General features: G+C 32.3%; 4 protein-coding genes and 1 pseudogene across 7 annotated transcripts; 2 read left to right on the top strand and 3 right to left on the bottom strand.

The window, feature by feature from the left end:
• Positions 1–2,663: 2,663 nt before the first annotated feature.
• Positions 2,664–8,167, top strand: EMB1789 (CCCH-type zinc finger family protein). 4 transcript variants are annotated; one of them, XM_088101418.1, is made up of 9 exons: positions 2,664–2,737; positions 2,928–3,086; positions 3,664–4,391; positions 4,589–4,642; positions 4,821–4,949; positions 5,702–5,752; positions 5,848–5,988; positions 6,142–7,068; positions 7,537–8,167. In XM_088101418.1, the coding sequence occupies exons 2-8, from the start codon at positions 2,957–2,959 to the stop codon at positions 6,985–6,987; spliced, it is 2,079 nt and encodes a 692-aa protein (XP_087957544.1). In that variant the 5' UTR covers positions 2,664–2,737; positions 2,928–2,956; the 3' UTR covers positions 6,988–7,068; positions 7,537–8,167. The 4 variants fall into 4 exon arrangements, with proteins under 4 accessions (XP_087957544.1, XP_047157375.1, XP_087957543.1 ...); XM_047301419.2 differs by having other exon boundaries at positions 4,818–4,949; positions 7,563–8,167; XM_088101417.1 differs by having other exon boundaries at positions 4,818–4,949; positions 7,542–8,167.
• A 3,084-nt stretch (positions 8,168–11,251) lies between these two features.
• Positions 11,252–12,261, bottom strand: NDHS (NAD(P)H-quinone oxidoreductase subunit S). Its single transcript, XM_047301425.2, has one exon. The coding sequence runs from the start codon at positions 12,111–12,113 to the stop codon at positions 11,412–11,414; it is 702 nt and encodes a 233-aa protein (XP_047157381.1). The 5' UTR covers positions 12,114–12,261; the 3' UTR covers positions 11,252–11,411.
• Positions 12,262–12,573: 312 nt separating this feature from the next.
• Positions 12,574–19,382, bottom strand: LOC124828188 (NAD(P)-binding Rossmann-fold superfamily protein). Its single transcript, XM_047301423.2, has 6 exons — positions 19,055–19,382; positions 18,428–18,587; positions 17,912–18,099; positions 13,803–13,926; positions 13,347–13,477; positions 12,574–13,113 (listed from the first exon to the last, which is right to left on the bottom strand). Exons 1-6 carry the CDS (start codon positions 19,295–19,297, stop codon positions 12,982–12,984), a joined length of 978 nt encoding a protein of 325 aa, XP_047157379.1. The 5' UTR covers positions 19,298–19,382; the 3' UTR covers positions 12,574–12,981.
• LOC148191220 (uncharacterized) lies at positions 13,934–17,890 on the top strand (annotated as a pseudogene).
• Positions 19,383–21,540: 2,158 nt separating the features above from the next.
• On the bottom strand, positions 21,541–24,023 carry LOC124828191 (16 kDa phloem protein 2-like). Its single transcript, XM_088101635.1, has 5 exons — positions 23,713–24,023; positions 23,070–23,135; positions 22,850–22,976; positions 22,110–22,224; positions 21,541–21,860 (listed from the first exon to the last, which is right to left on the bottom strand). Exons 1-5 carry the CDS (start codon positions 23,777–23,779, stop codon positions 21,786–21,788), a joined length of 450 nt encoding a protein of 149 aa, XP_087957761.1. The 5' UTR covers positions 23,780–24,023; the 3' UTR covers positions 21,541–21,785.

Raw genomic sequence — 24,023 nt, 5'->3', positions numbered from 1 at the left:
TACTTCCGAAGAGTGTTGAAGCTTGTTCTTTTTTTCTAGTCTCAAACAAACCTTTAATTGCATTGTTTTTAATATCCGTATGAGTGCTTTAAGATCCCTTAAGCTTTGTTAACTTGAATGGATTTAGGGGAGAGTGATTGAGGGGATTTGAAGGTAATTTTTTTTGTTGTTTATTTGAGTGAATTTGGAGGTAAATGAGAGTGAATTTGGAAGTAATTTTTTTTAATCTGCCACGTCAATCAAATCCTACACTAATTCTCACAAATTTTACTTCCAAATTCACTCTCACTTACCTTCAAATCCACTCAAATAAACAACAACAAAATTTACTTTCAAATCCCCTCAATCACTCTCCCCCAAATTTATTCAAATGAACAAGGCTTTAGAGATTGTTTAAATTCAAGATTCTTTAATCTATTTTCAATCTCACTATAAACTGCATTTATTCCTCCAACTACAAGTGTAAACCCTCTTACAATAAAGATGAAGAACACGAAGAGTCGAGGAGTGACTGCTGCCGGCGAAGCTCCAACCGTGACCGGCAGTCGGTAGCGAGGCCCATGGCCTGACTAAATGAAGAACACATGGTGGTTAAACCAATTCAATTCCGCCATGTCATAATTCTTTAATCTAAATAAAAATTCCACCTAATCAAACCATGCACATCAACATAAACATATTGTCAAAAATTAACACCGTCTGTGACAACTTAACGAATATGACAAAATTGGGTCAATTTTACAAATATTAGGACCCAATTGAGACAGTTGCAAATACGATGACTCACTTGAGATTTCCATAGAAATATGAGGACCATCTGAGGGTTTAAACCTTATTAAACATTGTTAGATATTTTAAAAGATTACGTGGATTTTAAAAAAAGTGGTGGTTGTTGATATTTTAAAAAGTAGTTAAGAGAGAATAAAAGATAAAATTTTAGTAGTTTTAGAGATAGACTGGGAGATTTTATTAAAACTAAAAACATACAAATATAATGGAAGAAGATAAAAGTGAGAAGAGTAAAAAGGGATCTACATTTTGTTACCCTAAAATAAATAAACGAAAATTATAATTATAATGAGAGAAAAGACGTTTTATAAGAAAAAAGAGGAAGAACTGCAAAAAAAACCTTAGTGCAAAGGAAGATTTGTGGTGTTTTTGAAGTTAGATTAAAACACTAGTATTGGCCAAGGTATGAGAAAACTTATCATTGTTTGTTGTATGCTATGCATTCTCGATTTACTTGCATGAAATATTTTTGATACGTGTTATATGATTATGATTATGATTATCTATTGCTATTGTTGGGCAAGAGTTTCTGTGTGCATAAGAATATGTTTTTGGTAATATTTGTGATGAGTTTTTCTTATGAATGTATTATGTATGTTTTGTTGGGTTATGTCAATAAATAGTTTAATGCTAAGAGAACAAATTTGTGATGCTTGGGGATTTCAATGCAAATATATGTTGTAAGTGTTGGGTTATTGAGCTCACTTCCTCTATGAAGAATAGGCCAAATAATGTAGATCATCATGTTTCACTTTGTTTTAGTGGAATTGGTCTCATTAGTAGGACATTATTAGAGTAATTTGAAAATGTTTCATAGACATGATTTATTCGTGAAATGGCAAAATAAAGATTTGAGTTTCTTTTAAAAAGTTCTTTTGGTATAGATTTTTGAAACTATGTAATTATAGTTGTTTTATTCCCTTAGTCATTTTAATTATTTTAGAATAATATAATTGGAAAATATTTTTAGAACTATTATATTTTGAATAAATTATGTATATTAAAAGGTTAATGTTTTTGAAAAATATGTTTCTACGCTAGGCTAAAGTTTGAAATTTTCCACTTTTTGTAAAACCGTGTCATCCTGTAAATCAGGTGTTACAATCACATAATACAAGTTGATTTGTGCCAAATTTTTTAGAATAATAATAATAAATGTTTAAATAAAAATACAAAGATCAATTAATTTTCGTATAAAGATTGAAATTATGAATATATATATATATATATATATTCCCATTAAATATTTAATTTTAAATTTTTAATTGAATTTTTGTGACTAAAAAATTGATTTAATAAAAATTTGTGTAATTAGGATTATTGGAATAAAAATATTTAAAAAAATATTTTTTAGTTACATTTTCTTTTGATGTCATGATGTTATTTTAAGTGATTTTTTATAAGTGTGAAAATAATTTTTTCCGAAACTACATAAATAAGAACATAATTGAAATAAGAAATAATACACACACCTTTAAAATTTTAGTACAAAAATAAGGTTAAAATAGAATTTAGTAAAAATTTATAAGGAAAAGGTTAAAACTGTAAATATCACAAAGAGATAATCAATTATTTATTTGTCGTATGATTAACTATTATTGATATTTATATTTCTATTATAATAAAATGAAATTATTTAAATACTAAATTACGTTAAATAATTGAGTGTTCTATAAAATATTTTTTCTTAATATTATTATTTAAATATATTGTTTAATTTTTAAATATTTTATATTATTTTTATTTTAATATTATTATTTTAAAATATAAATTTTCTTTTTTATTGCATCTAATGTAAATATGAAATAGATTAGGGTTAAGGTGACTGATAAATCTACCTATTTTTTTGTTTTCTCTCTTTATCAATAATTTATTTCTCTCTGCTCCTGGTCTCTACTTCCAATCTCCCTCTATTCTCCCTCAAAATATGATGCTTCACATTTTCAAGGTACCATTTTTTCATGCCACTTATTATAATATCATTTATTATTATTATTATTATTATTAGAATTAGGTTTAATAAACTTTTTCAATCTCTTTTACTTTATTTTTACCTTTACATGAATTTGGCAAAACAAATAAATAAACATCACGCCCTAGTTCATAATTTGAATCTTGTGCTCTGGTATTTTGTGCAGTGAGGGAATCTGAGCCCTCTCCATTTGCAATGGCTTTCCCTCCTTACCGAAGATCCCATTTGCGTAGCAACACTTACCATGCTCTTGTTCACCTACTCTCTCACTTTGCTGAGTACAACTCTTCACATGAAACTTCAACCCAACCCTTCAACATTCCGGGTACGTGTTTCAATTTCAAAAGCCCATTTTTTTTTTCTTTTAATTTATAACAGTTTTTGTCATTATTATACGCCTCTATGAATTGTTGTTCGAGACTTTGAGCTTTGACTCTGTGGTTATAAACTAATTTTTTGTTTTTTCAATTTAATTCTCCATTTCTCAATCATGTGAATGCTGATAAAATAATCAGTTTATATGAGTTTTTGGTGAATTAATATCATAAGGGAATTTTTAGAAAAATGTTTTTCCTTTTGGATTTAAGTTCCTATTTGGTTTAGAAATTTAAATTTGAAGGTTTTTAAGGTTAGGCTGGGGTTATAGATCGATCTGTTCGTAGCTTCAATGATACTGCGTTTTTCTGATATCTATTTATTTTATGTTGTATCAATTCAATATTTTTAAAATTTCGGTAAATATAAATCGAAAAGATGTTTTTTTTTTTTTAAGTTTCCACTTGGGTTAAGAATTTGAGTTTAAGAAAGACTTTTGGCTATGGATGAAATTGCTGTTGGTTTCAATTTAATTTGTGCTCACATTTTTTTACCACTCGCTGAAAAAAAGATTTCCCTTTTTGAAGATGATGGCATTGGTAGAATGGATAGAGTAAACCAAGAAAAGAGGCCCAAGTGCTCTGAAGTTGTTGATTCTGATTTTCTGAGTCCTACGGATCCTATTAGCCAGAAGGATATGGTGGAGGTTCAGGAGATCATTGAGGGGGTTGGAGACAAGGATACGGATTTTACTTCCAACAAGATTGTCCTAGATGATATAGAACATATGATGGAAATAGAGGACATGCCTACCCCAGTAAATGGGTTTGATAAGGAGCATGAGCTGATGAATGAGTTTGAACTTGTTATGAAAGGAACTGAAGATCTTATTTGTGATAGTGATTTAATTCCCATGAACACTGAATTTGATGTGAAACATAATGATGGCCGTGAAGTTGGGTTGATGGACTTTCAAGTAGACATGGAAGAGGGAGAAATTTCTGGAGACTTGGGAAAGGATGGCAATTCATGTGATGTTCCGTCTGCAGATGCTTTAATTTTACCGCAGAAGCAGGTAGATGACCTTCAGGAGCCTGTAAATGTTACTAGAAATATGATGTATCCTTCTACGATTGTGAACCAAGAAAAGGAGAAAGATTGTGAGCCTACTTCCTCTGCGGTAAATTCTCTTCAAGATGGCAATGATAGTGGACAGGTGGAGCCTATAACTGGTGACAACAAAAGAATTGCATGCAGAGTTGAAGTAGCAATTTCTGAAAAAACTTTTGAATGTAAGAAGGAAGATAAAATGAAGGTATTCTTTAGTCCAGATCCTCTACTGATTGTTTTGAATTGTATCTCTGTTATTTTTCATATTTGAGCTGGGCAAATTAACTAATTTAGAAATATGATGAGAATTAAATGTTCAACCAGCCTTGTAGTGACTATCTAATGATTTTATGACTAGTTGCATGGAATTTCCTTTTGCTAATTTTTGATTGGATATTGCAGTCGATGAATGCCAGTAAAAGAAATAAGCGTGGTGGAAAGAAAGACAAAAAAAAGGTATTCTACTGATATTTTGTTATTCATTTTCTTTCTTGGTGCTATATAATTGTTAACTTCTTAAATGAATTTGAAGTTGGTGAAGTTAATTAATATTCTATTATTTGTTAAGAATAAATCTGTATGTTTTCAGCAAGTCACTAATTTATTTATCTGATAAAACTTTATTTTGTAGAAGGCTTATAGAATGAAGAGAGCAGAAAAGAACAGAGAGCTAGGTGTTAAAAGTTTGCAATTTCAGAAGTTTGTACAGAAACCAAAAGCTGTCTCACATTGTCGGCATTATATTATGGGAAGGTGCTATGAGGTATTTTTTACCCAAATTATATTAAACTATGAAATATGTTTTACTTCATACATATATGAAAAATACCATCTTTATTCTTGTTGATTTTTATTGTTGTGATTAATTGCACAATACATACTACTGTTTGTTTTTCTGGTGTTGAAGCTTTATTTAACTTTGATTCAAGAGCTAATTAATATATTTAACTTCTTTTAACTTGCACGAAGTTCATTTATAATATATATGAGGTAATGTAAGAGAATAATCGTCTCGAGTATTGATCTGATGTATTTTTCTTTGTTTTCTCTTATATATCACTCTCTCTATTTCTTTCTGTTGTCCATGCCACTTATACTGACTCTTTTGGTGATTGCTGAGAGTATATGTTGGGATTTAAGTCGGTGACTAAAATGACTTTTGTTACATTTTCATCAACTCCGTTTAATTTCACTTTTATAAAATTCTCTCCTATTAGGTAAAATGTAATATTTGTTAGTTACGAAAAAAAAAAATTCCATTTTGAATATTACATTAAAACTCTTGTGCAAGTTCTTCATTTTCAATGTTTATGTTATGTGATATTTGAATTGCCATGAGCCCGTGATAATTTGTTTGTTACGTTTATGTCAAAGTAGTCCATCCACGTCATTATTGTACTACTAGTGTGTTTTTGCAGTTTCTGCAATATAGTTGTGTATATGATACCCGTATGAGAAAAATATCAAATAATTTACTTCCTTTTCTCCCTCCCAATTCCCAAACAAATTTGGCAGGGTGACAAATGTCAGTTTTCACATGATGTGGTGCCTCGAACAAAATCCAAGGTATTGACCATTTTTAAAATTTGCTAAAGCTTTCATATTTTCCCCCCAGAACCAGGAGAAATTCACAAGATCTTGTATTGATTTTGAAATTGCAGCCATGTGGTCACTTTGCTCATAACTCTTGCATGAAAGGGAATGATTGCCCATTTGATCACGAACTCTCAAAGTATCCTTGTAACAATATTCTATCCCAAGGCTTTTGTAGAAGAGGTGAATCTTGCTTGTTTTCACACCAGGTACACCACATCCTATGTCACTTCATTTCACTTGTTGTAAATGACTGTGTCGATGGACTTGATATAAACTTGATATCAATCTTAATTTTTATAGGCATGAGTGCATCTGAACTATAACTTTTCTCAGATTAAAATGGGAACTTTCTGATGCAGGTATCCAAAGAAGATATCCCTTCAAATATCCCTACCCCTTCAAATATGCGCAGACCAGTGTTGTCTACTCTTCAGTCAGGAAATGCAAATTCCAGTACACCAGTTAGCAATAATCATGGCTCTGGTACTATGCAGCAAAATCTCTTAACTCATTCTTCTGGAATTCATTCTCGGGTGAATGTTGAACATAAGGCAGCAAACACTGCACAAAAACAGCCTACACCACCTAAAGGAATCAGTTTCATCAATCTTGCAAAATTCACGCCCAGCCCTTCTGCACAAAAACAAGGCACAGTAACAATCAAGGAAAGTCCTTTACAAACAGGGATGCATGAAGAACAACGTGCATTTAACAAAAGTCAAAACAAGGTGGAGATTGCAAAGAAACTGCCATCTGTGACACCTAAAGGAGTAAACTTTCTTTCTTTTGGCAAAGGCTCTGTCTCTGGCTCTAAAACTCATATTCATCCTAATTTGAGTACAGAAAATGGTTTCAATTTGCCTCGGTTACTCAATTTTGGTTTGCCTGAGCAGATAAAGAAGGATGTCCATGACAAACCTAGTGACAGGACACAACAAAGTGTATCACTGTCTGACATATTCTTAAATGAGATTTTAGGAAAAAATCAATCTGTGTCAGAGGGAGTAAAATCCAAGTTTCCAGATAAAACCTCTGTAACTCCAAGTCCTTTTGATTCAATCCAGTCTTCTGAACACCTAAAATCTGATTATCATAAGCATGCATCAAACTCAAGTCAAAAGGCACTCTTGTCAACTTTAGCATTTGCAGCAGAGCATGAATCTGACATTAAGATGAAATGCCCTTCTGTTGATTCATCAGCATGATCAGAGGACTCTGCAAAAAAGTTCTGTTGAAGTTTCAAACCATGCAGCCCTTGGTGATTGGAACCAAGGCTATGATAGAAGGTATAATAACATTCATTTACAGTTAATGGAGTATCAATGGCAAATTTACTCATGTACATGGGTTCTTTTTTCCCTTTGTGCTAATCGTCATCTTATGTAACATTTACATCTTCCAAACTTTTTCAAGCTGCACAAGTTGTTTTTAATTTCTAGTGTTATATGACGATAATTAAGTATGTATATATTGAGAAAAACGTTAAATGATTGTATTATAAATTATGAATGTTAATGGGTTTATATAATGATGTTAAGTCCTATTTTGTCATATTTTTCGTTGTTAAAAACACTTCTTTTGGGCATTCTTTGGCTTTAATTCTTTGATTTCAATTCAGTTTCAGTTTTTCTTGTAAAAATGTTAGTTTTTATGAAAATGCGTTAATATACTGTTTTTAGATAGTTTTTCTTGTTAGTTGTAATGTTTTAGATTTTTATCTTTGGTCAATAATAAAATACAGCTGTGAATTCCAGTGCAGATTTCATTTCTTGATTTCTAGGTGCAAAGTTGAAGAGCTGAGTTGAATCACTCATTATTGGTGCTACCTGCTTGAACCTTACTGGACCTGACAAGCAACTTGGTACTGGCTGTTTTGGAAGTTATAAACACTGGATCAATGATCAGAGTAACCTGCTCCTGCCAGTGGATTAAAGTTTGGACTGAAGCTGCCAATCTAGTAGCTCAACTGAACTTGGAGCAGGCTGGATATGTGATTTAAAACTTGCTGAACCAGTAAATGCAGCCTGTTGCTACCAGTTACTATTGCACAAGGATTTCAAGAGCGGGAAGAGTCACTTAACTGTTTTACCTGTCAGACTAGGTTTGTTGTAGTTAGTTTAGTTAGTTAATAGACAATGTAACCTGGAATAACCAGTTCTGTCCCTTCTGTTTCCAGTTTCACAGTTCTGTTCATAGCCTATAAATAGAGTACTCCAGCTTTATAGAAACTTGTTTACAATATTGACTTTCTTAGTAGTAGGTTAGTTTAGGAATCAGATGCACTTTTCTCTTTGCTTTCTCTGGACAACTCCTGTTCTACGTTCAAGTTTTTAAAGTTTCAAGATGTGCAAATGCTTCAATACAGATTTGGATTCTCTTCTCCCATCATCTTGTTCTTCATAGTTATTTCATTGTTTGATTCATTTTCTGCCCTGTAACTACTATTTCTGTTCCCATTTAGTTTAGCATCCATGTTTCATATTCTTGAATGTAATTCTGAACCTAAAATGATATTACCACAATCGTATGCTGGCTATTTTCAAACCTTGCAAGTTTTACTCACATTTTAAGATAGAAATTGTGTTTTAGTGGTCTGATTGATCTCCTATCTTCTAAGAACTCATGAATTGAGTTTTTAGTAGTCAACTTTGGGGAAAGAAAGGCAATGATTGAGTTTATTATTGTTTTAATTCAGATTACACATCTTAATACACCACTCACATTCCATTTCAGTTCTGTTAATTCTGTTTTTACTGTTAATGCTGTCAGTCATAGGTCTACAATGCAATTTTTCATTTCAGTTGTGATTTCTGAAATTTTAGTACAATTTCTTTATTGTTCTAGCTTTAGAAACTTGCTCGAGACATATTCTCTTCCTTTTATTCAAGTTTTGCATGATTGAATCATATTTTCCATTTTGACAGTTTATTTTGTTATTGCTTCCGTGCATTAGTTCTAACTTTGGGTTTTAACATTGTTTTTTAATTCTGCTATCTTTTTCCAGTTTTAATTACTATTTCATGATTGTTTCCACCTTTGATTCATGTTTGTGCATTCGATTTCAGTTTTAATTCTCTGTTTCCAGTTCCTACCACTTAGGTTTTGTAGTTGGTAATTTTAGGAAGTTTGGTTTGTACTTGTTCTTTCTGTAAACTCTCAGCTTTAATGTCCAATTAGCATTGGTTTACACTTGTTTGCCTATTCGTATCATGTTCACATTCATAGCATAGCATATCAATTCTACATAAATATGCATAATAACCTTGCTGTCAAAGTCTGCCATCACGCTGAGCAAAAATCACGATGTGTATTTTTTCAAACACCTAGCATACATATTATTTTCTCTTAGGCATTTTAACAAACAGTTTTCATTTTCATATCTCTGCATCAATTTAGCTAGTTTTAAAGTTTAGAATAGGTTTAATATTATTTGTTGACTCATTCGATGCATATATATCTCATTTCCATTTATTAGAACTTATTTTAGAAGATTAAACTATTGCATTTAGAATTGTGGAACCATGCATGATGTCCATGTCTTAGTTTAACTTTAGACGTAGTTCATTCATCATTTCATTGGCATTTTAGTTTAGTTTAGAGAATTATATTGCATTCTCCCATTGTTCTGAACACATTTCAGATAGTTGATCCCTACACTAAATTAGGGAAAACAACTGATATTTTTGTTTAATTCCTATCCGAGGTTAACAATGGTATATATATCTTAAGATTTTTAGATAAATATTATTCATCTATTTTAAAGTAAATATTATTAGTGATGAAAATATTTTATTTTTATGTTTTTTCAACTCTTACCAAATGCGTAACAACTTTTATCAAAATGAAAAGTTTCCGCTGAACTTATCTAAAAGTATATTGATATCTAAAAAATAATATGCTTTTTTAATTTGTTTATGAAATTTTTATTGACATAGTAATTGATATATTTTTATTATTATGACTAACTTTATAATCAATATATTCATAACTCTTATTAGCATGTATATAAAAAATAATTTATTTTTTAGATTGTTAACTAATTTCATAATTTATGAATTATGAAAAATTGAAACTAGTTTTCATTTTATAAGATATTCTTAGAAAACATATATTATTTTAGATTTAAAATTTCAAACTATTTTATAAATATTTATAAACTTTCAAACTATTTTATTTTCAAAAGTTTAATTCAATTATTTGGAGATGTGTTTATAAAAATCCAAATTGATTTTAAAAAATATAAAGTTAAATGTAATTTCAATTCAATTATGTGGGTTTAGATTATATTTAGATTGAATTTTAAAAAATCAAATTAATGTTTATTTCTACTGACATTTAAACTCTAAACTCTCAATAAATATACTATTTACCCTTGTTAAGAAGTGATTCATGCACTTACATTAAAGAATCAAAGATGCATATCAAACATTTTCTTTTTACATAAAATACGTATCAAATATTACAAAATGATTTTTTAAATTATTAATTAATTACACACTTTAAGAATATTTTCATTCTAAAATATATTATTCGAAAATATAAAATAATTTTAAATTATTTCTATTTGAAATTGATTTTGAAAAAAAAAATACTAATTTCAAAATCAGTATCATAGTTATTTATAAACAGTGAAGTTCTATCACATCAAACACCTGCATAAGGTACAAAACAAATAAAAAATATTAGAATAACTGATCGAAAAAGAATTATAAAAACTAATTATATATATTTTTTTAAAAACGAGAAAATCAAAATATTTAGAAGAGATAAAAAAATATATATTAAACCTTAAAATATGCTAATTCATTTAAAGAAATGAAAAAAAAATTAACTTTGCAAGCTTCAGCCAATTATTTCTTCATTCTATTTCATTTATAGTTTCTAACCTGTGAATAATTTTCAACTTAAATTTAACTTATGTATGGTAAAAAAATCATAAAAATCAAAAGGAATAAAGCAAAGAAATATTTTGAACGTGGTGCTTCTGAGAGTCCTATCACATCTTTTCCTGAAAAACAGAAACCACAAAAAATAATAAACAATTTTCATAGGGATAATATTGAAGATGGAATGGGACAGACACTACTGAAAACATAATGCAATCAATAAAAACAATAAAATCTATGTATTATATAGTTTCATGTTAAAAGTCATGATTAATCTTTTTTCTGGAGATAACAGTTCTACAGCTGATTCTTGATAAGGATAAGCCAAACATCATTAAGCTAACATATAATCCTAAACTCTTTTCACTTGAATGGATTTGGAGGAAAATAATTGAGGGGATATGAGAAAATTTGAAGTTGGAGAAGAATAATTGAGGGATCTGAGAGAATTTGAAGATAAATGTTTTTGTTGTTTATTTGAGTGAATTTGAAACTAAGTGAGAACGAATTTAGAAATAAAATTTTTAAATTATTCAACCGTTTTTTTCTTTTACATGAGTTTATACAAATATACATATACATGTTCAGCATAAGGAGGTTCTTTTCTTCTTAGAATTTCAACAAAGAAAGAACATTAAGCAGTAGCTTCAATTCTCAGCTGTGCTAGATTTGTCAGAAAGGCAGATACATACATATGTGACACAAAAGTGAACATCATTGGCAAGTTGAAACAAAGTGCTGAACTATGATTTCTTTTCTAGAAACGGTTCAAGCACAGCAGACTTAGGGTTCTTCATTGGAGGGCCTTTTTCTCTGCGCTCAAGTTCTTCCAATCTGAAAGTGATCAACTTGTCCCAGTTGCCTCCTTCAAAGAGAACTCCTGCTTTCCCATCTGTGATTCTTTGTACAATCCCACAGTACATGTAAAAAGGGTTATTTGGGTTCTTCACAATGGCAATCATTCCTGGCAACAACAGAGGCAGTTCTGGTGGTTTTGGCTTCTCTGACAGTGCCACTTTCAGACTTTTGCTCCTTTGAACTGGTTTTGGAGGAGGGTTTTCCTGAATGAACTTTTTCAACCCCTTCTCACCCCCTGGAAATCCCCCAGTCAACCCCATCAGTTCCTTCTCAAAACCATCTTCCACAGCAACACTTGCCAAGTTCTCCTCTTGTTCCTTCTCACTTGCTGTTGATGATGGTGTCTTCTCATCAGCACCGACTTGCTTATTCAGCTCTTGCTTAAGGCCTTCTTCTCCATTGCACAGTCCTCTTCCTCCCAGGCTTTGCAGCAGGTCAAGTTTAGCACATGGTTGTGTTGTTACTGGTTTGGTGTGAATATTGGAAGCCTTTCTGCGAGGGTAAAGATGAGTGAGGTTTTCTTGGCCTAGGAACTGTGATTTAAGAAGAGAGCCATGCAGGCCATGAAGAGCAATAAAAGAAGACATCGTTAACTGTTTTGTAAAGTTGTCACCTGCAGCATTAGTGAGAGAAGAGGGACTGATTGATGTTTGGAAAAAACACAATCCTGGAATAATGCTGACCACAAAGGGTATTGGATAGCCCTATCTATTTTGTTTTTAATGAACAATAACCATCAGAAGAAGTGGCTTCATGCCGTTTAATTCTGACCACAATTTATTTAGTAGGCCAAACTCGTGTGTTTAACCATTGAGCCAACTTCTGTGTACCTAGTCCAAACCTATGCTTTACCACTATTTAAGATTAGCATAAATTAAACCAGTCATAAAATTTTCAAGCCAAATGGATTAACACGTTTCATATAAGTGTTTGTTTTCCCATTTCAAAACTGGTTGAACATCACAACATTTTCTTTCTTTCACCTTCATTTACATTATAAAGTGGGATAACTGATACAAACACAACTTGCAATCAGAAGGCAATTCCTATAGTAATGACACGAGTATTTTTCCCATCATTGAACATGCATAAAAACGTTCAGTATGTTATTACACTGACTTTTAATAATACTTACACGAGTGTAAATGTGTATCTTGAAAATGATTGGGAGAACGACAGGGATGGAAAGTCAAAACCAACTTGTTGGTGTCTGGGGAAAGGGATGAATGACAATTGGTGATTGTTTTTGTGACTTGGGTTGCGACTTGCCCTTTTTATAATCCCCTTTTGGTCCAAAAAATTCGCTTCACTGGACCTTTTTGAGATTTCTACTTATATTTATTTTACAACAATCCAAATATAGGAAGAGCTATTGAGAACACATTTCAGTCTTAATGCTAAGAAAAAAAAGACTCAAATGCTAACAAGGATGCCTTGTTTGATATCTTTGTTGCCTCATTGCCTAGCTTCGGTTGCAAATGTTGATCTCACGCCATCTTTAAATGAAACAGGATGAATTTTTAGGGTTTGAACCAATCTAGAGATGTCCATAGATATGTCAGCTGGGGACTTCACACCTCGATCAACCTGAAACAGAAGACAAAAGGACATGCCAATAAAACACAATCTGGGAAAGAAGATAAACTATATGAGGCTAAGAAACGGCCATCAAAAAAGTGATAAAAACCTTTGATAGCCTGGGCTTGGAAGAAACAAAATCTTGAAATTTTTTATCATGGAGTAGCATGTTAATTTTGTATACAATGATAATGCAGATAAACAAATAAAGACAGTTACTAATTGAATGTCACAACACGTACCGAAGAGGCAGACACTGGTTTGATTAACGAGGTGTCATGCCCTCTAACTTGTGCAACGGCCTCAGCCATTTGAACACGGGAAACCCTATCAGCTCCACCAACATTAAGTAATAATTGCATTTGCTTGCCCTCTATTACAAGAATCAGAAAGTTGAATTCATAATAGCAAATTTGGGATACAGCAGCTTTATGTTATACATGAAAGTATAATACGGGCATTACAATGAAAAGGTTTGGAACAGCCAAATGAAATTATAATTAATGAACAAGAGGGGACAATTTTTATGTAAGGCCATATTCAGTTTTGGTATAGAAACAATTCCATAGATTTTTCTAATCTTATTTTGCAACCTTAAAACGAGTCTATGAAAATCAGCCTCATTAATATATGGAATTCTTGTTGCAGCTTAACATTATCTAACTTATACCTGAGCATCTGTAGTAAAAGTCCTATACCTGAAATCCATTGACTTGTTAAAGCTAGTACGATAGCTACAAGATCCTTAACATAAATTGGGCAGCGGAACTCGTCATGAAAGAACTGAACTTCTTCTCTTTTAGCAAGGGCACCATCAATCCACTGAAACAATCAGATAGTATTTTAGTAATGAGAACAGAACACACATAAATGAGGATAAATGTACTGTACTGTAATATTATTCTGAAAATACAGATACAAGTGGACGGACTTAATAAACAAAAGATAGCACAGGGTATCTACAGACCCTGCACTCCCCTCATTGATCCTTAATATCTAATTCTTACCGGCTCACTCTTTTCCTTATCCCCCTTTTGCATAGTCTTACGACTATACACGTAAACTTCCACCACCTAATTCCCTTGATTGACTCTCTAGAAATATCACAAGCTACTCAATTCCCACTAATTGCTTATCATGGAATCTGTTACATTAGGCTTTCCAATTCACCATGACGGTCTATTTGGAAGGTTTCTTAATGTTAAAAGTGGACTTTAGACCTAATTCAATCCCACAAAACAAACTTATAAGGTGAGGTTTGTTAGATTGTAAGCCGAGTTAAATAGTTTGTTAGCCTAGACAGCTATTGGTTAACTGTCTTAGCAATTGTATTTTTTCTAGTATAAAAGAACCCAACTCCTGTACATTTTGAAGAGTTAGAGAGTAAGTGAGATTAGTGAATAATACACAGTTTTCAGTGCATTGTGAGTTTTGTTCTTTTCTTTCTCTGGTCACTTCATTGACCATGCAGTGCAACGGTACTTGGCTGTTCGGTTGTTCGTGCTCTATTGGTTTGTTCCCAGGCGTCTGGTGCAGACATTCATTAGCGTCGGTGCTGTAGCGCTCTGCTTCACTGGTTTTCGGTGAAGGCATTCTCTGGCATTTGGTGGGACATTCACACTCACAGGCATCCGGTACAGGCTTCACAAACCGTTCGGTTATGCGCACTGGGTTCAAACTCTCGTTCTCTTCCTTTTCTAACAGTGGTATCCAGAGCCAGGTTCGAGACTTGGGAGCTTCAGAAATCATCAAGGCTTGGCGAAAGGGTGGTTGAAGCGTGAAGAAGATCAAGACTGTGTTTCTTGGTGAAAGATCGAGGGTGTAAAGAATGGCCAACAGTGATATGTCGTCCGCTAGTCTACCAATTCTCATGGAGAAAAATTGGAGTAGATGGAGTACACAAATGCGGGTCCTATTCAGATACCAAGATGTGCTTGAAGTGGTTGAAGGCAATCATCAAGAGTCTCCTGCGGGTGCAGCTGATGATCAGAGGGCCGAGGAGAGAAAGAAAGACAATAAAGCACTGTTCATTATTCACCAATGTGTAGACGATGCTCACTTTGAGAAGATCCAGCATGCAAAGACTGCAAGGGAAGCTTGGAGTATCTTGATCAGGTGTCATACTGGAGGTGAAAAGATCAAGAAGGTCAAGTTGCAGACGCTAAGGAGCAACATGAGTTGATGGAGATGATGGAAGGAGATAGAGTTAGAGAGTACTTTGACCAAGTGATTGCCATCACCAATCAAATGAAGGGATGCGGAGAAGTCATCTTGGACTTAATGATCATTGAAAAGATCATGAGTTCTTTGCCTCAGAAATTCGACTACATAGTTGTGGCTATAGAAGAGTCAAGAGAGCTGGATAAGATGAAGATAGAAGAATTGCAAAAGTTCCCTGGAGGCACACGAGATGAGGCTGCTTGACAGAAATCCAATCAGAAGGGATGATCAAGCGTTGAAGGTGCATCATTCCAAGAATGAAGAGAAGAAGACATTCAAGAAATGGAAAAAGAAACGTGGTAAAGGGAAGTGGAGAAATGATAAGAGCAGTGAAGATCAAGATGAGTCTTCAACAGAGGAAGAAGGCAAACCAGATAAGAACTTCCGCAAGAAAGATAGAAGGAATGTTGAATGTTTCAAATGTCATAAGTACGAGCACTACTCTTATGAGTGCCATGCTAAAAAGGAAGAGCAAAATAAGGGTGAAGGAAAGGAGGCCTACGTAGCTCAAGAAGAGTTTGATTCAGAACCCCTCACATTGATGGCAACTACATCTACAATAAGCTCATACTCTCAAGATCAATTGTGGTATTTGGATTCGGGATGTTCAAATCATATGACGTGCCACAGAGAATGGTTAGTGAATTTTGGTGAAACCAAGAAGAGTAGGGTGAAATTTGCTGATGACAACACTTTAAAGGTAGAGGGAATTGATGATGCTGTTATCAGAAGGAAGAATGGCGCGCGTGCCATTATAACTAATGTGTTGTTTGTGCCTGCAATGAGCTGCAATCTTCTGAGTATTGGCCAGTTAATTCAAAAGGGCTTTACAGTAGTAATGGGAGGCTTCAATAAGGTTGAGTTGTTTGATAAAAGCAAAAACCTAATCTTGAGGAGCAAGATCTCAAAGAATAGAACATTTCAGATCAGCCTAGTGAAGTCTACAATGTGTGGAGAATCTGGCAATACAGCAGAGCCAAAATTAAATTTTGGAAGCAGTAAGGGTGTGCAATCTGGAAGCAGTGGAGACGTGCAAAACAATGAGCATCACTCTAAAGCTGCTAAACCACGAAGGAGACACAAGCTGGCACAGAGACTTCTTGAATGTGAGGTGAATACTGATACACAGACTGGTGATGAGGAAGATCTGGTGCACATAGCTATGTTTGCAAGTGCATAACCGATCGGTCAAACAGAAGCCTTGAAGAAATCCGTGTGGAGGGAGACAATGAAAGAAGAAGTTGATTCTATTGGGAAAAATGGAACCTTGAAGTTAGTTGATCTTCCAGCTGGGAAGAAAAGCGTTGAAGGGAGTGCTGCCAAAGAGGGAGGGAGTCGCACAGGAGCGCCAAACTGGCATTTGCGCACTAAGTTCATGCACTCACGTCACGTCACTCGGTCGCTCTTTCGCATCAATCGGTCTCGGTCGCATAGCTCGCTCAAATTGGCATTTGCCTTTGCCACGTGATTGGCAGGGACAGTTGCTCAGTGGACTGGCAAGTGCAGTTCTACATGTCAGCGAACACACCCTTCGGTCACACACCGTTCGGTCCAGACGCTGCGCGAGAGAGATTGGCGTTTCTCGAAGATAAGGATGGGTGCTACCTTCCTAGGTGCTCGGCTTAGAGGGGAGTGTTAGACTGTAAGCCGAGTCAGTTAGTTTGTTAGCCTAGACAGCTGTTGCTTAACTGTCTTAGCAGTTGTATTTTTTCTAGTATAAAAGAACCCAACTCCTGTACATTTTGAAGAGTTAGAGAGTAAGTGAGATTAGTGAATAATACACAGTTTTCAATGCATTGTGAGTTTTGTTCTTTTCTTTCTCTGGTCACTTCATTGACAATGCGGTGCAACGGTACTTGGCTGTTCGGTGCTGTTCATGCTCTGTTGATTTGTTCCCAGTTGTCTGTTGCAGATGTTCATTAGCGTTCGGTGTTGTAGCGCTCTGCTTCACTGGTGTTCGGTGAAGGCATTCTCTGGCATTTGGTGGGACATTCATAGGCATCCAGTATAGGCTTCACAAACCGTTCGGTTAGGCGCACTAGGTTCAAACTCTCGTTCTCTTCCTTTCCTAACAATGTTTACATTCACTTATATACTCTAAACTAGTCTTATCACTATGCGACTTTCAACACTTAACATAATATGAATGAATAAAACAGCAAGCAAACTCCCCATAGACACATCTTTCCCATTAATGAACTCCTGTATTTAAGTGGATTCTAGGAGAATAGAAGAAGAACCTAACAAGTGACAGGAAAATTATAACCTTTGTAAACAAAGTAAAAGCAAAAAATAATGAAAATCCCAAGTATTGTGAGGTTTTCACATTCAAAGAAGGGAATCAGGCACTAAAAGGAACAACACACAAGAAATCATGTACGATGGATTTTTTTTTTTTTAATACTATAGATTAAAAAAGGTTAGCACAGCACTACCAGCATCTTTTAAGAAAGAAATACCATGTACATCATGCGATAAGAAGCAAAATTCACAAGACATCCACCTCTAGAGTTTGATCGACCTAAATGCTTAAGCATTGATTTTGCATTGAAGTCTATGATACAAATTACATACATTACACAAGCACCTGAATAGGGAGAGATTTGGGAACTGGAGAGATTGTTTGTGGCCCATAGATGATACTGCTTCTCAAAATTGCAAAGTTTGGAAATTTTTCTGAAATGAACTGCTCTGCTGTCACTTTAGTTTTTCCATAAACATTTACTGGAACAGTAATGTCTTCCTCCTTATAAAAGGACTTCTCCCCTTCATAAACTGATGAGAAGAAACAAAAATTACAATTATACTAAAAGAACGTGTATATGGATATGGATATGGATATGGACATGGACAGTAAACACGATATATGGAGAACTTTTTTTTTACCCCAAACATGACTCATCCCTTGGTAGTGCTATAAACAAAATGTTCTAAAATTTAAACGATGATAATGTTAGATTTTACTTAAGAATGACAGACATTAAAAAGAGGGAAACATAAAGAAGGAAGAAGTGAGTACGGGTTCAAGAAGGTTATGAAAATATTTTCCTTTTTCATAGTGCCCATTCATTTACCTTCATTTATCATTGTACGATTGGGTTACCTTGATCTGTGGAAAGATGAATGAGAAGAGTACTTCTCTTTTCAAAGCTTTGCAACCATTTTACAAGAGATGATGGCACGTTAATAGCATGTGCAGTAGCAGGATCAATTTCACATGCACGAGGAACTGAGATGGCAGCACAGTTGACAACCACATCAGGCTGCCATTAATAAACAAACAGAACTGTCAATAATGAAACAGATCACAGTATTGTTTTATTCTCTATGAAATGCTAACATGTGATGCTTTATCCTCATGTTTTCTTCCAATAATTTTCTATTTGTATAAGGCTATACCCTTAAGATACACTAATGGATGAAAGACTCATACATTGGCATGGGTATTCATCAAACTGAGAGAAAACATTGGCCAAAAACAAGTTGGCAAATTGCAATCTAAATCCTTTTATGACAATCTCGAAGATTTGTTCACGAAAGATGCACTACAGAGTTTAACAATGAAGCAACAAATAAAAAACATACAAAAAAAAAGGCCCAAACTTTATTCCAAAAAGGAAGTTCACAAAATGACCCATTAATCAAAATCATGTTTCTTTCCTCACCCAATTGAAATTAAAAACAACAACATTAACATAACCAAGTTCAGCCAAGAGGGTGATAACAGAACCTGACCAAAAGTGTTGGAAATGGCTTCAAATCCAACTCCAGTTTTCAAATCTACTTGGAAATAAATGGATGAAGGAATGGCATCGACGAGAAGGTGGGGAGGAGGAGAGGAGTGGTGGGTGAAAGCGAGATCGAAAGCATAAGGATTTCCATTGGCATTGGGATTGGCATGAGCATAGGCTTGTAGCAAATGCTGACCCAAGTACCCTGTTCCTCCCACCACCAAAACCTTCACCTTCTTCATCTTTTCTGTGGCAAGAAATTGTAAAATCAACCACACTAAAACAATAAGAATCAGATCTTTACCAGTACTTTTAGAATTCTAGCTAAGAAATTAAAGATAAGATATGCAAATAAAGGCAATTTTATTATAATTTTTCAATGTGTTACAAATTCTCTCTTCTAAATTATTTCATAAATATCTATACTTGTTACCGTAAAAAGTTAAACAATACCTTTTTTTTAATGATAATAAATGCTATAATAGATATAAAAAAAAATCACTTGTTTCTTTACTAAATATGAGTAGAAACACAAGATCTTGATATTATTTATCATCTCAAACAACATAGCTTTTTCTTGAACCAATTTTTTTATAACCATGAACAACACATAACTTTGATCAAGTCTATCTCTTACATCTATGGAATTTATTTGAAGTGTGTCGTCTTTTACAAGATGAAACATAAAATTTTCATAATGTTATGCTTGTATTATTTAAAACTTATTAATGTACTTGGATGTAAAATTTTATGAGTATAATTATTTTTATAAAATAATTCAAATGGTTTATAATATAATAAATGATTAAATATAATTTTGATCTTTTAATTAATTAACAAATAATTATAACCAATTTTTATTCTAAACTTTGTTTGATTTCGTTTTTTTTTCTAAAACTTTGGTTTCACGTGAGAAATTGTATTTTACATAAACATCTGCATAACCATATATATAATTATTTAAGCAAATAATTTTAAAATAATTTATAAAATTATATGAAAATCATTAGAATACTTAAATATAGATTTTAAATTTTTATTAAAAAATAGGAAAATAATTTTTATATATATTTATAATTTTAAATGTTTTTTCTTTGTATTTTCTTCTTAGTTTGATTTTTGTTAACACGATCTCGATTTAACACTGTAATGTCTGCTTTTGACCAAAAGGTAATTTTATTTAAATTGTTAGGAGAATTTATTTGATAAATTACTTTTATTTTCATTCCAAACTATGATTTTTTTCACTTAATGCTAAAGAGGTTACTTTTTTCTTCAGATATAGAATATAGTTTTTTAAATTGTTTATGTCTATAATATTTTTTTGGATTAGATATATTTTTATCCCTTAATTTTTAATAAAAATTCAAATTATTTTTTTTTTCAAAATTTTAACTTAATTTAGTTTTCTAATTTAAAAAATTGTAGATTTCAAATTTTATTAAAGTTATATATGTTTCATAATAGTATTAAAGTTATTAATATTGAAACATTTTTTTTCTTTAATATTAATTAAAAAATACGTTTAGAACTTTATCCTTAACAAATTTTTTTAAATGATTAAATTTATGTATTTTTAAAATTAAAAAAATTAAATTTGATTAAAATTTTAAAAATGAACTAATTTTAATTTTTATATTTAAAGTCACAAAACATATTTAACTCTATTTTTATATAATTGACACCAATATTAGTATTTATGTTTGCTAGGATTTTTTTATTTGAAAAAGTTTAAATTATTATTAATTAATTTTTTTTTAATGTCTAGTGAAAACATTTTCAACCCATATTGACAAGAAAAACGGTAACCAATCATGTTTTAAAATTGATATGAGTTGATTGTAGTTAAATAATTATGAATAACTTCAATTAAAAGAATTCCAATTAATATAAATTTGGACAAAACCTCATTTGAAAAAATCTTAATAAATTTTAATAAAAATAGAATAAATAAATATCAACTAAAAAAATTAATTTGAAGTTATTAACAATTACGTGAAATTAAATATATTTTTTGTATTTATAATAATTAAAATACTTAATTCAAATATATGATTTAAATAAAATCGTTTTAAAGGAAACAATTAAAAGTAAATGAATTCCAGTTTTATGTTTTTAAATATATTAAAAATTATTAAATTCTCATTGCAAATCCAAGCTAATTATAACCAACTGGGTGGATTATTTTATTTCTTTCAATCTGGTTCAACGTCACGCTCTTAATAAAACTATCTTTTTAAATAATTATGTATTAATAATACAATATGTTTTGTTTAACATAGTACTATATCAATATTAATATTATTGATTTTAAGATATATTATAACATATTCATATTGATATTTTTATTTCTATAATTAATTATATATAATATTAAGATTAACATAATAGGTCAATAAATCAAGTTGATCTTCCCGTCTCATTCTGAGTTTTAATGGAATAACTTTAGAATTACATTTTCCTCAATTAAGTTACTCCTTAATAATAATAATAATCATTATAATGAAAATAACATTGCTCTTAAAATGTTAACTGCATAAAAGAAAACATGTCAAGCAAAATGTATTTTTGTATGGCAGAAAGGCAAGCAAACAGCAAAACACCATTGGATTTTCACACCAGAAAGCACAATAATTAAAATTTCCAAAATGTGACCCAAAAATGCTTTGTTTCTCATTGTAAAATTAATTATGCGCCAAGCCAAAGAAGTATGTAAGCATTTCTTTCACTCTAGAATTCCCCACTTGATTCTTTCCATCCACCATAGCTCTCATCTCCTACACTGTATTCCTGCTCTTCGTTTCTCTGCAACCAGATATCAAAATGGTACATTATTTATTCAGTTCTGAAGAAAAAAGTATTATGCTACAATCTCATCAAATAAAAAATCAGCATTTATATATAAGTCTGATGAAATTTGCAATAGATAACAAATATCTTTGCAGTCATTTATAATGTTTTACATTTCATGATTGTCGAGCTCTTGGCTATATGGTATATATTATTTGAATGGAGAGAAAAGAAAAATAATAGGAAAAAGGATTCCAGTATTACCTCAGGAGTGAAAGTGAGAGCCACCTTAATCTCTCCACAATATTCTTCGTCCTTCACAACCTTGTGAACAGTTTCTGGAAGGCTACCCACTTCAAACAGTGGACCTAAATCAATGCTGCAGAATGCAGATAAAAGTGAATGCATCAGTACGAAAAAAGTGAAAATCATCCTCCCTTTTTCATCAGAGACAATTACTCATGCCATGATATTGCAAAATAAAATATTGAATTGGAAAACACAAAAAAAAAAAACACTGAAGACCATGGCTAGGCAGAAAATTTGTAACATCTGTTAGTTCACCAGAAATGCAGAATTTAGACCAAAGTTATGCTAACAAAACTTTCTGTTGTTGGCTAAAGTTCATTAAAAATTACAAAATCATGAGTAACATGTCCACTAAGTTTTGTGATGACCGATAAACTTCAATTAATAAAAGTGCTACTAACATTTCCCTTTACACCATACAACATTACATGCAACTATGATCAAGTTTCTAATATATCTTTACCTTCTAGTTCTTCTATCAGATGGTGTCATGTGAATCTTTTCTTAAATTCTACGGATAAGTGATGATAGACAGAGCTTATGGAATACTAGAAAGAACATTTACTTTATGCTGAAAGGTACAATATGTTTGGTCTATTACTCTTTAGTCTCTCTATTGAATTCGGTCCATTCTTCAGTGAAGTTTCACTGACAAGGTAAGCAAAATGTAAAAGTTAAAGGAGAATTTAACTCACTTTGTCTCGCCAAGAGAATCATCCTGAGTAAAGTTATCTTTATCCATGATCTTGAGATTCAGTTCAGAAGTACTGTCAGAAACAGTGAAAAGAAAGCTCTCGTTCCATTGAGGTTTGGATCCAGAATCTGGTATTCATACAGAACACTAATCAATTCAAGTCACAACATAAAATGGTACATAAATTAGCATATATTGAGTTAAGTTGGCCAGAGATGCACCTTCTTGCACAGTGCTCTTGTGCTCCTGTGTCCTGTATGTGAGAATCACATAAGGATCTATGCTGGCTGCTCATTGAAGAACAAAATCAAGCAGTTAGAGAGTGTTATATCTTGACCAATATGAACTGTTAACACCCAAAAACCAGATCAAAGAAAAAGGTCAACTGATATGATTCCAATGTTCAATTTGAATACAAGAGAGACTCAATTAACATAGCTACATGAACCAAACAAATTTGATGAGAAAATCAATTGTTGGTATTCAAACACATTCATACCTAATTATGCATATAGATGTGACACTGAACATTGATTTTCTCATCAACAGCTAAACTTATTTACTTTACTCTCTAAAGTGATTTGTTGACTTTAGAGAAGCCGGATCCAAACAGAACATATCAAGATCAGACCAGAATATGTCCGTTTTGCAATTTAATCTCCAAATAAGAGAGATTTACAATAACAAAGATCTAAACCAAACCATCATAAAGTGAGAGAATTCTGATGCCTCTAAAAGTAAAAAAAAAAAAAAAAAACAAACTTTCTGATCCACAGTTTCATAATTCATGAAATATCTATGAAGAGGAAATCATTGCTACAAACAGTTTCTTATCAGCTGAGCATAAACTTAGAGTTAGCTTACAGAGAAAATCATTGTCATCAAGGCCTTTTGCGCTGATCAAAACAACTTCAAGCGTTCCACGAGGCATCTTTGAAATTGAAGTTTGGACACACAACACCTGACAGATTCTATTTGACTCAAGATGCTTCTTCTGTGAAGTCTTAATATAGTTGAAAAAATGGTGAAAATCACTGTTCCAGAAAATGCCTGAACCAGAATAGTGCCAATTGGAGATGGATTTTTCCTGGATCCAACTTTCCTCAAAACGTTTCTCTCCTTTATTTCAAAAGGTTGCCGTTAAACAAACGGTTACCGGAAAAATTATTACATGA

This window comes from Vigna umbellata, chromosome 11 (assembly GCF_029865625.1).
Source record: "Vigna umbellata cultivar VRB3 chromosome 11, Vumbellata_1.0, whole genome shotgun sequence".
NCBI classification, from domain to species: domain Eukaryota; kingdom Viridiplantae; phylum Streptophyta; class Magnoliopsida; order Fabales; family Fabaceae; genus Vigna; species Vigna umbellata.
This window is presented reverse-complemented; position numbering and strand designations above follow the sequence as displayed.

What these genes read in the sequence shown, in the direction of transcription:
- EMB1789 (XM_047301419.2), top strand. Translation starts at nt 2,957, where the DNA reads ATGGCTTTCCCTCCTTACCGAAGATCCCATTTGCGTAGCAACACTTAC. An exon ending in AGAAGGAAGATAAAATGAAG is followed by an intron (nt 4,392 to 4,588) that starts GTATTCTTTAGT and finishes TGGATATTGCAG; the next exon opens with TCGATGAATGCCAGTAAAAG. An exon ending in TGCCTCGAACAAAATCCAAG is followed by an intron (nt 5,753 to 5,847) that starts GTATTGACCATT and finishes TTGAAATTGCAG; the next exon opens with CCATGTGGTCACTTTGCTCA.
- NDHS (XM_047301425.2), bottom strand. Translation starts at nt 12,113, where the DNA reads ATGTCTTCTTTTATTGCTCTTCATGGCCTGCATGGCTCTCTTCTTAAA.
- LOC124828188 (XM_047301423.2), bottom strand. Translation starts at nt 19,297, where the DNA reads ATGAAGAAGGTGAAGGTTTTGGTGGTGGGAGGAACAGGGTACTTGGGT. An exon ending in TCATCTTTCCACAGATCAAG is followed by an intron (nt 18,100 to 18,427) that starts GTAACCCAATCG and finishes TCTTCTCATCAG; the next exon opens with TTTATGAAGGGGAGAAGTCC. An exon ending in AACCAGTGTCTGCCTCTTCG is followed by an intron (nt 13,114 to 13,346) that starts GTACGTGTTGTG and finishes CTTCTGTTTCAG; the next exon opens with GTTGATCGAGGTGTGAAGTC.
- LOC124828191 (XM_088101635.1), bottom strand. Translation starts at nt 23,779, where the DNA reads ATGCCTCGTGGAACGCTTGAAGTTGTTTTGATCAGCGCAAAAGGCCTT. An exon ending in TGATGACAATGATTTTCTCT is followed by an intron (nt 23,136 to 23,712) that starts GTAAGCTAACTC and finishes TTCAATGAGCAG; the next exon opens with CCAGCATAGATCCTTATGTG. An exon ending in GATTCTCTTGGCGAGACAAA is followed by an intron (nt 22,225 to 22,849) that starts GTGAGTTAAATT and finishes TGCATTCTGCAG; the next exon opens with CATTGATTTAGGTCCACTGT.